The following is a 14,622-nucleotide window of genomic DNA, read 5'->3' as shown; positions in this document are numbered from 1 at the left end:
ACCAAGTTGACTATGTCAACAGCGGACCATCCGCAAACCGATGGTCAAACTGAGCGCGGGAATCGCGTCGTTGGAGACGTTCTTTGAAGCGTCTGTGCAAAGCAACGAAGCGCTGGGGCGCTATGTTGCAACTCGTAGAGCTTACTCTGAGCAATGAAGTGCATTTATTTACCGGTTATACGCTGTTCTACGTGAACGGGCTTATTAATCCTCGCGTCCCGCTATCACCGCCATCCCATGGCTCAGGGATTGATGTGGGAGAACAGTCGAACGGCTAGCTGATGTCGACCCCCTCACTGTGCGTAAAGAAGTCGGAACTTCTTGTCTTCCAGACTGAGCGTCTTACGACACGTTTGCGATGCGATGGCTGTAGGATAAGACATGCATAAGGAATATGCAGATGGAAGAAGAAGAATTGTTGAAAGCATTGAGGTTGGAGACCTGGTTTTTATGAAATGCTAATAAATTCCTACACTTGCCGTTTCTGCTGTCGTTAAGACGAACCTCCGTCTACGGTTTATTGGACCTTTTGAGATTGTGGCGAAGCGAGGACTAGCGTATACATCGAGCCTTCCGAGAAGGATGCGCACGCCTGCGGTGTTTTATGTGGGTTTGCTTTGGCCGTACCGGGATCCGGAGCATGTGAACACGGAAGCGTTGGCGCCGGGGTGGCGTTCATAGGCGCTCGACCAACCAGAAGTTGGATATGCAACCAGTTTTGAGCACAGAATGAAAAGATTTTCGGTTCCAACGGCGCAAGGTGCTTAACCGTCAATTAACATATTCGTCTGCTCGACGGACAGGAGCCTTTCCGACAGAGCACGATAATTTTCAGCGTAAGGCAGTCGGTGCACAAAGTGCTCTATACTATTGAGGTTTTCCGCACAGAGGTAGGCGACCTTATCAAGATGCTCGGCAGAATGCCGCTGACGACGGACATTGCCCTCAAACGCTCGAGGGGCATCGCGAGTCACCGGGCCGCGATCGACCAACTGATATTCGTCTTTTGCCGTCCCTTCACTTGGAAAGCCTGGTGGGTCGACGTCGTCGACAGGGTCGAACCAATATCTTGTGAAGTGGCGGGGATACCCAAACTCCGAGAGCTCGTGGGAGTTTGAGGTACCACTACCCAGAAGTCGTGGACGCATATGATCGGAAGAATCATGACGCTTCGCGTCGTCGTGCGCACCGCGCTTCTCGGCAGAAGCCCAGGAAGTCTGAGGGACGTGAGCTGAGCTAAAGTTATGGCCCTAAGCTGAGCTCAAGCTATGACCCTGAGCTGCTGTGGTCGTAGACTCGCCCGTGTGAGAAACCACAGAGCTCGCGGGAGCGCTATGGATTGTTCCATACGTTGCGGGTGACAATACGCAGGAAGTCGGTGTTCGGTGTTGCGTCTTGAGTTTGGCAAACTCAGATCTAAGATGGCGCTCAACGCGCACATCCACTTTTTTGTGGCTTCGCTGTCATGCTTATCCACCTCTTAAAAGTCTCTTGGTAAGGTGGAGCGGGTCAATCCACAACTTTTGGGATATCTACCCGCATGACTGACTTTTGAATAAAGAATCCCAGACAAATCGTCACTGCCGATAAAAACTTGTCTATACCGGCGAAACGTTTGGTTTTCTGCTACACTCGGGCACTACTCGCAAGTGTTGAATGTGTTTGTCCACATTTGATTCCCCATGATATTTGACAAATTATATATTCTATATCGTCAAAATAGGTTTGTGAATAAGTCAGATACAGTCTTGTCAGCTGCGTCACTAGAGGGTTGAATGTCACCGAGTCTTTGTTGCATAACCAGCCACTTTCAGAGCATCTCACTCATATAGATGTTGTTAATGGAGCATCATTGTCTCTCATGAGCAGATACTCGTAGCCATCATCAAGATCAACATTTTTAAGTAGCTGCTCCCGATCATACAGTTTGCAATTCAATGATCTTTGGAAAAATTGGTGTTTAGACGGGTATGGTGGTTGCAAAAAGTATGTATCCATTAGTCGCTCTGAAATCGCACTGACGGAGATGTTTACCTACTCCACAAAAACCAATGCATGAGCTAATTCATGATTTGCACGAAAATGCATTGCATTGATAAAAAGACATCGTTCTTGTGACGAGGGCCATTTCCGTGTGACGCCGTCTTTGAATATCAAAAATAGATCAATCTCACGATGTACACCCTCGACCCGGGTCCAACACAACGAATATGTATTTCGCGAGCTGGTCGTGATTCTTTTCGTGCAAACATATTTTTTTGATAGGATCATGAAGATAGTTGTCCTATTACTCGTATTGAGGATGGCTGTGCACTGCGTGTCCTCGAGAGTGGGCTTATGCATGTCGAGCTCATCTTCATCATCTGCTCAATCGTATTTGTTCTGTTAACTCACCGCCTTGCAGCTGTTTGCATGCATCTCATCATAATAGTTCTCCAAGATAAATGGGAGATTTTGCCGCGGGAGGGAACCTTTAGCATGTAGGATCTAAATGTTCGAAGAAGTTAGCTTACTCGGTAAGTTCTTTCATGTGTGAATGATATCTCCCGCCGCTAGCCAACAGGCATTACTGTTTCACACAATGAAAGTTTTACACTGTTGTGCTGCCTCAACTGTACCCGTTGGTTTGGTTACAACGATAAGTTATGCTTAAAACCTTCAACACACGGCTTATTTTTCTTGCGTAAAAAGCGAACTCCACCATTGCTGACACAGGAGACCGCGATATACAGTCGCCACTCAGGACACCATCACACAGCCCATAGTTACTGTCTCGCAAGAGTTAGCTGCGACATACCGTCATACATCCTATCTCGGCGTATTTCACTATGGATGCGGCAATGGTATACCCCTATCTACTGTCATAACTTTAGACTACGGTTCACTGTCGCTTCTGCCTTCCAAGCATACTTAGATTCATCTTTGCTGGACAGTTAGAACATTAATTTCCAGCGTCAAAGCTATCACACAATTATTCCAGCGCCAAATGCTATCGTGATATATACCAGAGAGCGTCTTTGACTCATTAAAACTTCGCTAGGAGAGAAGTTTGTAACACCTAACCTTTCGACTTCCAGACGATACATGGCTCATAGAATTTAGGTCACACCATATCAAGGATGAGATTGTATCATATTTAGGTGCAGGATTCCCAGACAACGTTCCACTCTATCAAACACTCGAAATTTACTGGAAGGTAAACAGAATCTTCGTCTAGGCTATCGAACATTATACCCGTGATTGGGATCTCAAACGTCTCCACAGATGCTCTATTATACCCGTCTGTCGTACGTTAATCTAACCAAAGGACGCTCATGAATATATCAATACTCTCTACGTATTTACAAACTTCAAGACAGTGATGTTGACAACAATTCATTCTGGGCTCTGAGCTCAATCGCGACTTGTCTTCTTAGGTCATCGACCTCATTCACCACGAAGTATGACATAGTCTTTACTTTTTCAATTCACCGTCCTGAGCTTAGTAAGCTAAGAAAATAGGTGACACAACGGGTACGCAGAGCACAGTTCTTTAAATTTACAAAAGATGTGACACCCGCGGATACCAGCACGCTCATTGTCTGCTTAGAGACTTATCTCGTTCTCCTAAGCATTTCTGAGCTCAATTGCCCGTAGTGCGCTTGTTTAAGCATTCACATTTCATTAATCACCTGTCGTTCGCGGTGAGGAAGTCACACTCTGCATTTGATGCAATACAATACGTATCCTAGAAAGAGGTTAGGCGGACTTAAAGGGTATAGGTGGTTGCGAGGATCCTCCATGAATATGGTAAATGCTGACGCCTTCAAGATGGAGTCTACCACAATCGCGGTGATAAGAGCTCTCACCCTTGGATATTGTCCGTTTATACTTGCCTCCGTCAACTACTGAACATAATATTTGAGTACACCCGTGACGTCTCGTTAGGCGGTACTTACACTCGCGAAATCAGTCGTTCCGACACTTATCATGTCGGGAATGCCCCACATACAAATGTACTTATTCTCTCTCGTGCATCTTCCTAGCACGGGACTGCTTAAACACCACAATGTTGCTGCGTCAGATGCATGAACATATTCATGGCCATATTAAGTTATCTTGCCCAGAGAGAAATTTTTGCCCTCCTGAGTGGATGTTTGGAATAAGTAGTCTCACGTTGGGAGCCGGTTGTGCTTCCAACGGCGCCCTACTGAGGGTTTCTTGAGTTGTTTAACCAGCGAATTTTTCTAACAGGTGAACGCCATCAGGCAAGTAATTACCGTTCTTACCATTGTGCTGCCTATTGATATATCCCATTAGGACAAAAAAGACATAAGATCTCGCAATTTTGGAGGCAAATGCTAGAGTAACTCGTGTTCCGTTCTGATAGAGGATACACTGGGCAGTCGGATTCACGATAACTATTACCAAGTGCGACGGGGTTGCCGTGCAGGAATTGATGACTGTTGAATCCGCGTTAAGTAATGCATAGGATAGGATAGGATAGGATAGAGAACAAAAGCTGATCATGTAACCTTTTATTAATTCTATTTCAAGAGTGACGCATATTTAGAATATAACTATTTCGAAACAAATGAGTTTACAAAGCTCATTATGAATTCTTTGTGCACTATATGACGCGAGGCTTTCAGCCCTCGTGTCCTAAAAGCCTCTCTGTAACGAGATCTCATCATCCTGATCGTACCAGTACTGTGGTGTTTCTGAGTTTTGCTCGATTGCAGAAAAGCATTATATGCACCACAACGCGGAACTAAAGATCTCATTTGCCTGAGATACATCCTTCGTTTGAAAGGCGGCTAGAGAAAATGCTATTATTTTCATTATTAGTGGTTTCACGAGGATACTGAAACTGTTAGTTGGGGTAAGGAGTAGTGACATGACACAAAACTACTGCTCAACATAAAAATACTAAATTTGAATTGCTAGCTAGATGTTGTCGCTTTCTCGCTTTTACGTAAGCAAACCACATCTGGAAAGATGAGATATCGTGTACATAGCATCTGATATAGTTAGCAATGTAAATAAGACTCATTATTGTGGGAATATGACGCAATGCATGTTTAACAAAATCGCCACGTGGTACTAAGTGTGTGCGCAATATTGCGTGCCTTGCTCCGCGACTGCTGGCTGCTGTGACGAGTATATTATTAATATTTGACCTAAGTGAAAAATAGCTTCTTACAATCTCTCCATATGTGATGATATCCATATTGTATGCTATGCCTACCAGATGATTGATTGCGACATCTTTAGGTGTCGTACATATGCTGTAAGCCTATTTATACTTAGTTATGTTCGTCAGCCTCGGTCTTTTTGTTGTACATCCACCACATCCTCTACGCCTGTGTGCTATATTTTTATTTTGACATATGCACGACGAAAAGTTAAGATTGATTCAATAGCAGACGTCGAGATAAACGAAGATCGTTTTAAATTAGTTGTGAGATTTCGCAACAATGATATTAGTCAAGGTCAGAGCCATTGTCCAAATCCTGATGCAGTACATACATTGATGGCCTGGTGCTGTGCGGCGAGTCATATGACATAAACAAAGAATCAGACAAAGCCGGTTCGTCAACCATCCGGCTAAGTGGACACAAACGAAATTCCAAGAAGCTACTGGCAGTGCCATTGTCATCATGAGTATGTTGTTGATGAGATACTTCCTCGCCGCCAGATACCTCAGCCTCAGACGCAAAATTGGTAATGCGAGAACGCGACAACGATTTTGCGCTGCTGATACGTATTTTTGTGTGTAAACAAGACTGGCGCTGAACCCATTAGTCATTTCGTCAGCCGTTGACTCAGGAGTCGATCACGTAACGATGGTGGGAGCTGTGAGGTAGGGTGTTTCTAGATTGAACTGTAACTTGCATCATTCTCCGTCCTGAAAAGTACGTAATAAAATTGCGTTTCATTCTATTCATATCAATCTTTTAGTATCAATATATATATGCAGCCCTTGCTTGACGCCAATAAAGCTCGTCAATAATGTCAGATGGTGCTTGCCAGTAGACCTTCGAGCAAGACGAAGCCTATCCTTCACTTTCTCCCAAGGTGCTGTCAGTCCTTTTCGTCCCACTTAATCGAGGATCGGTCGTCCGACCGTCTGCTAGAATTCCCAGCTGGTGGTAGCAGCAGCAGGGCTCTACTCTCCGAAGCAGCCCAGCAGCAGTAGCAAGTACCGAGTTGCAGGTGCGGACAGTTCCGGCTCGACCAGCGTGATAGCTACCGACTTTGATCGTCTTCGCCCACGATCACCTCAGCTGCAAAGTCTGCAACCCTGCCTCACCCAACAGCCGTTGATAAGTAGAACCCGCTTCTTGCAATTTTGCGCGGTGACAATATCAGGTAGCGCGTAGTATCGGTTGAAAGTGTGCGCACTTTAGGCAAGCGCCGTCAAGCATACGGTGTATACAATAGTTGCCGTTAAACGATCGCACGGCATTAGCAAATCGTCCCCGGCTTGCGGAAACGATTGTGCGGCTTCTCCTTAACCCCCCAACACAGGAGACTCCACTGCCGAGCACGAACGCCAGAAGGGCAAAGGAAGCGCAAGACAACATAAAAACGAAGCAATAATCCTGGTCCTGTGGTGAGTGTATTTCCTACTGTAGTGCCTGACACTGCGACTGCCGAATTTGGCCAGGCTCCCCCTTAATCGAAAACGTGTCCATTTGGGGCCTCACTCTGGAATATTTTCAGTACTACTTCATAGGCTCCGTGTCACGCAACACGCGGCGTGAGTTAAGTTTGTTACCAACAGACCACCAACTGCTATTGCAGCTTGTTGACTGCCTCTGTCTCTTCGCGTGGTGTTTACCTGTATGATTTGTGAGACGCAAGTACCAAACTTTGAGTCACTCTTCAAGAATTTAAGGATGCACCAGCAACCCGAATACGACTATAACTACAACAATGAGTACAACCAGCCTCCTGGAGATGGCGCCTCGAGCAATCGTCTCTCGGTTCCAAGCATGCGCCCGACGCTCGATGCTCCTATTCATTACCATCCATCGCCGTTGCCACAGCAGTACATGCCGCAGCAGACATTTTATCAGACAAGCCGCACGCCTGTCGCCATCTCGCAATTCCCGTATGCTGAGTCTCTTCTGGAGCACAAGCCTGCTGCTGTATATCAGCAAGACTCGGACTACCGAATTCAGACCACACCACTGGATCGGATGTGTGATGTCTGTCAGTATCCAGACCCTGTTATCATAGCTCCGAACTGCAATCACACGTTTCATACGCGCTGCATTCACGTATGGCCGCTTGATGCTTGTCCAGCTTGCGCGGCACGTGTCGATCAAGTTGCCATTTCGCCCAATGTCAACATGATGGGGAGCCCTGAGTTACGCAGTGGCAAGTGGACCCGTCCTGAAGAGGAATTTATTGACGGCATTCTTTGTGAATTTGATAGACAAGCTTTACCCCTTGCACATGGGACACCCATTCGATTAGTGCTCGCTAAAATGCTAAATTGTTCGACAATGAGACTATCAAAGAAGTTTCAAAAGAATGCATTGGGAAAGCGAACTTGTAGGGTGAAAAAACCTAGTAAAGGCGAAAGAGCAGTCCGATTTGACCAGGTAGATCATGCACGAAGACAGTGCGAGCTTTCTCGACTGGAACACATTTTTCGACAGGAACTAGTTGACCAGTTTCGACGTGAAAACAACACAGACGAGGGCGCTTTGGTCGAGACACAACATTTGCGACTTGCAGTTCAGCAATTTTGGGTGAACAATTTCTTACGATTCGCCGTCCTAATTGGCCAGCCTGTGGTGGGACTGGACGTTTCCGACGCTAAGAAACGCAAACGCGCGATGCAGCTGCTTCGCAACGGACATTTTGACGAACTCTTGTCATGGCATCACCATCCGTCACCGGCCAACATGACTAGTATAACGCCCATACCACCGATCTTAAGTGCAACGTTGACAGAAAGTGGCATCACATCAGCAACATGGAGCTCCAATTTGCCTTTGCAGTCATCCTCTGTTCTCGGGCCGACTGTACCGTCTATTCCTGCACTTGTCCATCAACCAGAACAACAGCCACTGCGTCCTTTAAAAAAAATGCGGACCCCAGAGACAACCGTTGACTTGAGCCGCTATGGTCTACAGTCTGGTCGCCTGGATCACTCGCAGTATTCCCAGTATGGCCGCTACTCTCCATCACCAGCATCTTCAACGACCACATTTGAATTTAGTCAGCAACAGCAGCAATATTCGTCTGAGTCTTTTTTGCGTCCATCGGCTTTTCTACCCTACTCTGATGCTAAGTTGGAAAAATCCGATATGGGTTATGCTAATGTTTTGCAACACCAACACCAACACGAACAATTAATTCCAAGCCTTGTTGCCCATGAGGGTGCTGTCCATGATCAGAGGACTGAATTTACGCCGACGGCTTATCCACGAGCCCATGAATCTTATCACAACAATAATGGCACCAATCAGGCAGCATCATGGGACGATTTATTAGAGAATATGTCTACTGAGGCAAATGCTGGCACTAACGCACATGTGGCGCCTGCTAATCAAGTTCACACTGGTCATGCGAGCATACATTCTTGGTCCAATATGCACATGATGTAACAAAGGCCCCTTGTCTTTTTTGGAAAGACATCATAGTCTATTGAATGCGCCGAATAAAGCGCTCATAATTGTACAAAGTTGAAGTGTTTGTAACGTAATTAAGGTCATAAATTGAGGTCGCTAATACATGTAAATAAAGTTGCCTGCTCTTCTTACTTCATAGCAAACCCGCTCTATCCATATTGTCAAGGGCTGAAGGCGTTCGTGTAATAATTATAGGAATTGCCTTGACAGCCGCGAGTGCGCTCAATGAGAAGATGACACCGCCAGTACTGTATTGTCTATTAGATTGGTACCAAAAACTTGGCACGCTTGGAGCTAAATAAACGCAACCAATCACCGCTAAAACCATGCTCCAACAGAGAGGTGCATCGCTGCTGAGTGTGCGGTTGACGCGCTCAATGTCGCTGCTGGGCTCGATATTCGGCATCGGTGAATTTGAGGGATCCCGCAATACCGCATTGGTACGAAATATGAGCAAGCAACAGGCATATAAGTTGGCGCTGTTGGACGTACGTGATTTTGTATTTGTCGTATCAGCATGTCTACGTTTCTAATCAACAAACAGTATGTAAGTATGAACTCGCACCCGAAGTTCATGTTGCAAAATGTCCTAGAAAATGATGCGGCATTCCTCATGGGCCATGTATTGGTGGGCGCCAGTCAGTTCCTTTTCCCACTCATGCACCAGGACGCGCTCGAAGCAACAGCTAGACTTCAAGCTGCGACTCAGCTCGCCAAACAAGGTCACAACAAACAGCTTTAAATAATGAATGAGTGCTAAGATTTGTATGCAGAAAAGACGACGACGAACGAAACAATGCACGTGTTGGCGTTGGACGCAATGGTGCACGGTCGTCATTACGAAGCTGCAGCGGTGTACGAAACTATTTTGCTGCATGACCACACAGATTTACTTGCGCTGCGCTGTTGTTTTGATATTTATCGCTTTCTGAAGTGTGATTGAGACATAATAATCATGAAGCTGAGTGTCGGACATTGACTTCGGACATGTTGCTTGTGTGTTGTAGTGACGAAAAAAACATGCTTGCGACTGTGACACGTCGACTGCCATCTTGGTCACCAAGCGACTCTGGTTATAGTCTATTGCTGGGTATGCAAGCGTACGGACTGCAGGCTGCAGGACGGCTAGATGCAGCAGAAAATTTGGCAGAAAAGACGCTGTCCATGAATGGAAATGATCGTTGGGCGTGTGAGTAGTTTCTCATTTATGATATCGTGGCGTCATGAGAGATAATGATTTGCTTATAGTGCATACGATGCTGCACATTATCGAGGCTCGAGGTAATGCCAATCATGGAGCAAGTTACGCAAATCAATCCAAGGCAGCATTTGACAACGGTGGACCATTAGAGCCCCATCTCTATTTCCAGTGGGCATTATTTATGCTGGATTTGGGCCACTATGCCCGTGTTAACAAGATGCTAGAGATTAATATTCTTCCGTGTCACCCCGACGGTGCTCCTCATGCTGTGCCCACTCTATGCGATGCTACTCAACTTTACTGGAGACTTCGATTTGCTGGTCAGGATACCACAGAGTTAGGTGCACAACTATTTCGATATTGGACTGCAATAGCATCGAATACTGATGTGAACAAGGACGTCAGTGCACATTTCCACCCTCTGGCAAGGGTGCTTCAATATGTAAGCTTGTTACTGTTATCAGTATTTTATATCTCACGATAATTTTCGCCTTTAACAGAGTGTTTTAGCTTGCATACCATCTGGCGTTACGCCGCTGATAGAGCCACTAAGAGCTGAGCCTGCTGTTGACACTGATCGTCTCAATATCCAGCTTGGTCTGCCATCGGTCCAGTTCAGCTATCCTTCTGGTTCAAGTAAAGTTCATTTTTTGAATGTATCGCATATAAGGCTCACTAATGTACTCGTGGCGACGTTTTCAGAAAATCTGAGAAGAGTTTACGAAAGCGTGTGTCATGGCTTCCAAGCATATTCAGAGGTTCGGCATCATTGTGTGGTTGATCAGTAAGCTTGATAGCATCTGTTACTGTTGTAAACACAGGCTCGATATCAAGATGCAACTCAAATGCTGTTGCCTGTTCGTGGAAAGCTCAGATGTCTTGGTGGAACTGAAGTGGACCAAGACGTGGTTGACCAACTTCTGATCGAGTGGTACGCCTTCCATTTATACCTGGAAGGACGTGTTTAATTTTCACTTTTGCAAATTGCTGTTTAGTGCGAGCAAATGCGATGATCTGCGGCTCGCAAAGCTTCTTTTAAATGAACGGTACGGTTTAACACTTTCAAAGTATACTTGAGATCAGATTGCCAATTTTACATGTTTCGGATGTAGTTTGAGCGCAAGACCGCAAAGCGCTCAATGCTGGAAAACATGCTCACGAGTATTCGAGGCAATGGGAGATACTTCTGGCGTGCGTGATGCACAGGGCATGAGCTACGTTCTGGGACTCGGCCAGGGCGGCAACCAGACCTACTAATTAACAACAATATGTTCGAACATAGAATTCTGAAAAAACACTTGGTTCCTTTGTTTAGTTGTTCCATTCTATTGGTTTATTTGCTGTATTATTTCACGAATTATGGCTACCAAGCGAGTTTTGCGTGCGTGCAAATTACAAGGGCTATCGGTTCACGCCAACGCGCTCAAGCGAATTACTGAGGAACTCAACAAGTGCGTATGCAACTTGATCAATCTCGCTTTCTTTGATCTCTTTTCTTTACAAAGCTACAAAAGTGAAGCGAACTGTTGGCAGCAGCTCAAATTGATCTCTTTGATTTGACACTTTTACTTTAGTGATTCGTCGCTAGAGCTGGACGACATCATTTACGCCATTAAGAACAATATTGATCGTAGCAAATGTGCGTATGTGTATCGTGTATGTAAATTGATCATACACGTTAAACTGATGCGAGTTGTGTACTTAGTGACGTCGTCAGTAGTGACGCTTGAGGCTTTGGAGAGTGCATTAGACACGCTTTTGGCTGTGTCTGCTGAAAATGATTATGAAAGAATTCAAGTGTTTGGCGCCTTTGACACGCCAAAGCTGCACTATAACTACCACAACAACTTATACGAGCTGAAAGGAAACACTCATTTTGAACTCCATGCTGGCCCAGAGTCGAGAATTCAACTCCTCAGAAACCGATTTATGTCAATAGATCTCCGTGTCAAGCGAAATCGATTATTTGCGCCCCCATCAGCCGCGGTGGCGAATACGGCCGAGTACATAGAGGTGTGCGCTAAAAAACTGGAGTGGAACTTATATTGACTTGTAAAAATTGTGACTGTAGCTATCGCGAATTGAATCCTTATTAGGTACTAGTGGAGTACGACGTGTGATAGGCATGTTGGGTCAGGATGAACGCAAGCGCTATTACTTGGAGGATTTCACGTCGCGAATTGTCATTGACCTCTCGGATGCAACTTATACGGATGGTCTTTTTACCATCAATTGCGTGGTATTAGTTGAAGGTGAAGTTGTGGACGATGTGCTGCACGTTCAGGTAAATGTGAAGCTGACGATTCACTGCAGTTTTACGACTAAGCTAAAAAAAATCAATTGATGTTTAGTCAATGGGATTTCCACCTCCAGAGACCAAGCAAGCGTCTTTGGAAGTCTTAGGTGGTCTTGATCCCCTTGCTGTAGAAGTGTCAGCTGAACAATTGGAGCAGATTCGACATTTGGAAGCCAATGACCACCATGCTACTTTTATCGTACTGTCCAGTGTACATTTGGATGATCCACAAGTCATGAGCAAGCTGGACGTGCTCTTTCAAGGATTAAATACTATTCAGCCAACGCTCTTCATTCTAATGGGTGATTTTATGTCTACGTCAATCGGTCGAGGGGTGGGATCCAACTCGCTGCTGGATTTACGTGAGTATTTAGAAGAGTTCGGCAACCTCATTCTAAAATATTCTGGCATTGCCGAAAATTCGCGTTTTATTCTGGTCCCTGGGCCAAACGATCCAGGATCTTCACGTGCGTTTCCGCGTCACCCGGTAAATAAAAAATTGCTCATTGATGGCGCATGATTGTGACAGTATTACATCTTCATATTGCTTAAGCAGCTTCCTGATTTATGTACACGCGAGCTCATTCGCAAAGTACCAAATATCACTTGTAGTACCAATCCGTGCCGGATCCGCTACTACACTCAAGATATTGTCATTTTCCGCGACAATCTTCAACAAAAAATGCAGCGGCATGCTATCCTGCCCCATAGACCAAGTGAACATGAAAAAGCGGTGCCGAGTGAAGATGTTGAATCTGTCTGCTCCGTCTCTGAGATAGACATTTCCAAACATGTACGGCGACAGTCAATGTTTTCGAAATGATTGCGACTTATTTAAATATGATGTATATTCATGATTTCAGTTGGCTAAGACTCTCATCGACCAAGCACATTTGTGCCCCATGCAGCTGATGGTGAATCCAATACTATGGGACTTTGACTCCTCACTTCAACTTTTCCCGGTACCAGACATTTTGATCTTGGGTGATTCGACGGAGCAATTCCAGCTTGGCTATTCGTCTGTAGGTGTCTTTCATCCGGGACGCTTCCACACTGACCACTCGTTCGTGCTTTATCGCCCGAGCACAAATACTACCGAATTCAGTCGCGTGGAGTAGCTCAAACTATCAAAGCACCAAAATATGCGGACTTTTTGTCTTGGAGCGTTGCACTCAGAATGAATGTATACAGCACGATTGGACTGCATTCTTCCAATAAGACATAAAATGGCTAATCAAAAAGCGTTCGTTCAACGAAAGGAGGCCACAACAACCTACCTCCCAATGTCATGTGCAACCTCGTTGTACTGAAATTATCGGAAAGCATCCTGAGCAAACAGCACACACTTCCATCAAAACTTCCGAGAGGCGTGCTACTGAAAGTGAATCGAGTCACCAGCCCTCGTGACATGCATCACTGCAATTGCCGTCCACTCAATGCATAGTCCGCAAATTACCGCCGTCGCAATAAAAAAAATGCGAGGACGTTCACACTGCATTGTCTGAATTATTTTTGACATGTATTAATTCCGATGTATAGGTACGTATGATGATGATAGGACTCCGTGACGGTCAGTTGAAAGACTCGACAATAGACTGATTGACTACTGGTTAATGACTATATAAAGGCTTGGATGTTGCGGTAATGTTTCTTTTATTGTCGATGCGGTGGTTTAAGTAAAAGCTGATCCAAGGGCTGTAAATAAGCCTGTATATTTGGGAGTCGTGCACTCTCATGCTAATGGTCAAGGAGTTCGAGCGCCATCTGGACCGCATGAGTCATGCACGCATTGTCTTCCTGTCGGCGACCGCGCTAAAGGCTATAGCGCTCCTGCCGGTGAGCGCTTGGTACAGCAGCTTCCGGTTTGAGTACCGAAGGAGGTACGCTACAGGCGTCTCGACAAGATTCACATTTCTGTCTTTGATCAACCAGTTTTGCGGTAGCCATATCGGGTCGAGTCGTCGATCCATGCCACGCGATACTTGGACCCAGTCGCCATGGTCCTTTGATTATCGATGCAATCGATTTCTCCAGCTGGAGGGAGTATCATCGACTGGAGGGTACGCTTCACTGGCCGCATCGCTTCAAGCTGTTGGGCCAACGGGAGCAGCTCCATTTTCACATTGGTCGTGCTGGTTGCGGACAACATCCTTCACTTCCACCAGACACAATCCCTGAATGCTCAGGCCTCTTCCGGACTCTCATTCTGAATCCGCTCAGGGCTCATGGAAAAATCGAGCTCATAAACAATCATGCTGATTTACTACCCCGTAATATATTTTCAGCGGGGCTGCCGTAGCTTTGCGCTTTGAGGAAGCGAAAGTTAGGTCACCGACCTCTCGTTCCATACTCAGAACAAGTAAGAGCTTAGCGGTTCGCAATCCGCTTGCTCCAACAGTAATTATAGCCTTAACCCAAGGCTAATTAACTCTTCCGTTTAAATCCAAAACCGACTTTATTAATTTTTATCTGCGGCAAAGCCGCCTAATTTTAAATGG

General features: G+C 45.6%; 4 protein-coding genes across 4 annotated transcripts; 3 read left to right on the top strand and 1 right to left on the bottom strand.

The window, feature by feature from the left end:
* Positions 1–4,938: 4,938 nt before the first annotated feature.
* On the bottom strand, positions 4,939–6,880 carry PHALS_14560 (RxLR-like protein). Its single transcript, XM_036407491.1, has one exon. It carries the CDS (start codon positions 6,564–6,566, stop codon positions 6,348–6,350), a length of 219 nt encoding a protein of 72 aa, XP_036263188.1. The 5' UTR covers positions 6,567–6,880; the 3' UTR covers positions 4,939–6,347.
* A 1-nt stretch (position 6,881) lies between these two features.
* On the top strand, positions 6,882–8,603 carry PHALS_12060 (hypothetical protein L916_06248; the record flags this gene model as incomplete). The annotated part of the gene is made up of 1 exon (XM_024727531.1): positions 6,882–8,603. The coding sequence occupies one exon, from the start codon at positions 6,882–6,884 to the stop codon at positions 8,601–8,603; it is 1,722 nt and encodes a 573-aa protein (XP_024578099.1).
* A 350-nt stretch (positions 8,604–8,953) lies between these two features.
* PHALS_12059 (dna polymerase epsilon subunit) lies at positions 8,954–11,085 on the top strand (the record flags this gene model as incomplete). Its single annotated transcript, XM_024727530.1, has 10 exons — positions 8,954–9,115; positions 9,172–9,349; positions 9,401–9,560; positions 9,635–9,816; positions 9,876–10,270; positions 10,329–10,464; positions 10,531–10,586; positions 10,650–10,759; positions 10,824–10,874; positions 10,941–11,085. The coding sequence occupies 10 exons, from the start codon at positions 8,954–8,956 to the stop codon at positions 11,083–11,085; spliced, it is 1,575 nt and encodes a 524-aa protein (XP_024578098.1).
* A 102-nt stretch (positions 11,086–11,187) lies between these two features.
* Positions 11,188–13,242, top strand: PHALS_12058 (dna polymerase epsilon; the record flags this gene model as incomplete). Its single annotated transcript, XM_024727529.1, has 7 exons — positions 11,188–11,279; positions 11,403–11,467; positions 11,534–11,841; positions 11,900–12,112; positions 12,180–12,611; positions 12,681–12,917; positions 12,988–13,242. The coding sequence occupies 7 exons, from the start codon at positions 11,188–11,190 to the stop codon at positions 13,240–13,242; spliced, it is 1,602 nt and encodes a 533-aa protein (XP_024578097.1).
* Between the last annotated feature and the right edge of the window lie 1,380 nt (positions 13,243–14,622).

Source organism: Plasmopara halstedii (assembly GCF_900000015.1).
Source record: "Plasmopara halstedii genome assembly, contig: Scaffold_614, whole genome shotgun sequence".
In the NCBI taxonomy this organism is placed as follows: Eukaryota; Oomycota; class Peronosporomycetes; order Peronosporales; family Peronosporaceae; genus Plasmopara; species Plasmopara halstedii.
Note: the sequence above shows the minus strand (reverse complement) of the source record. Positions and strands in the feature narration are given on the sequence as shown.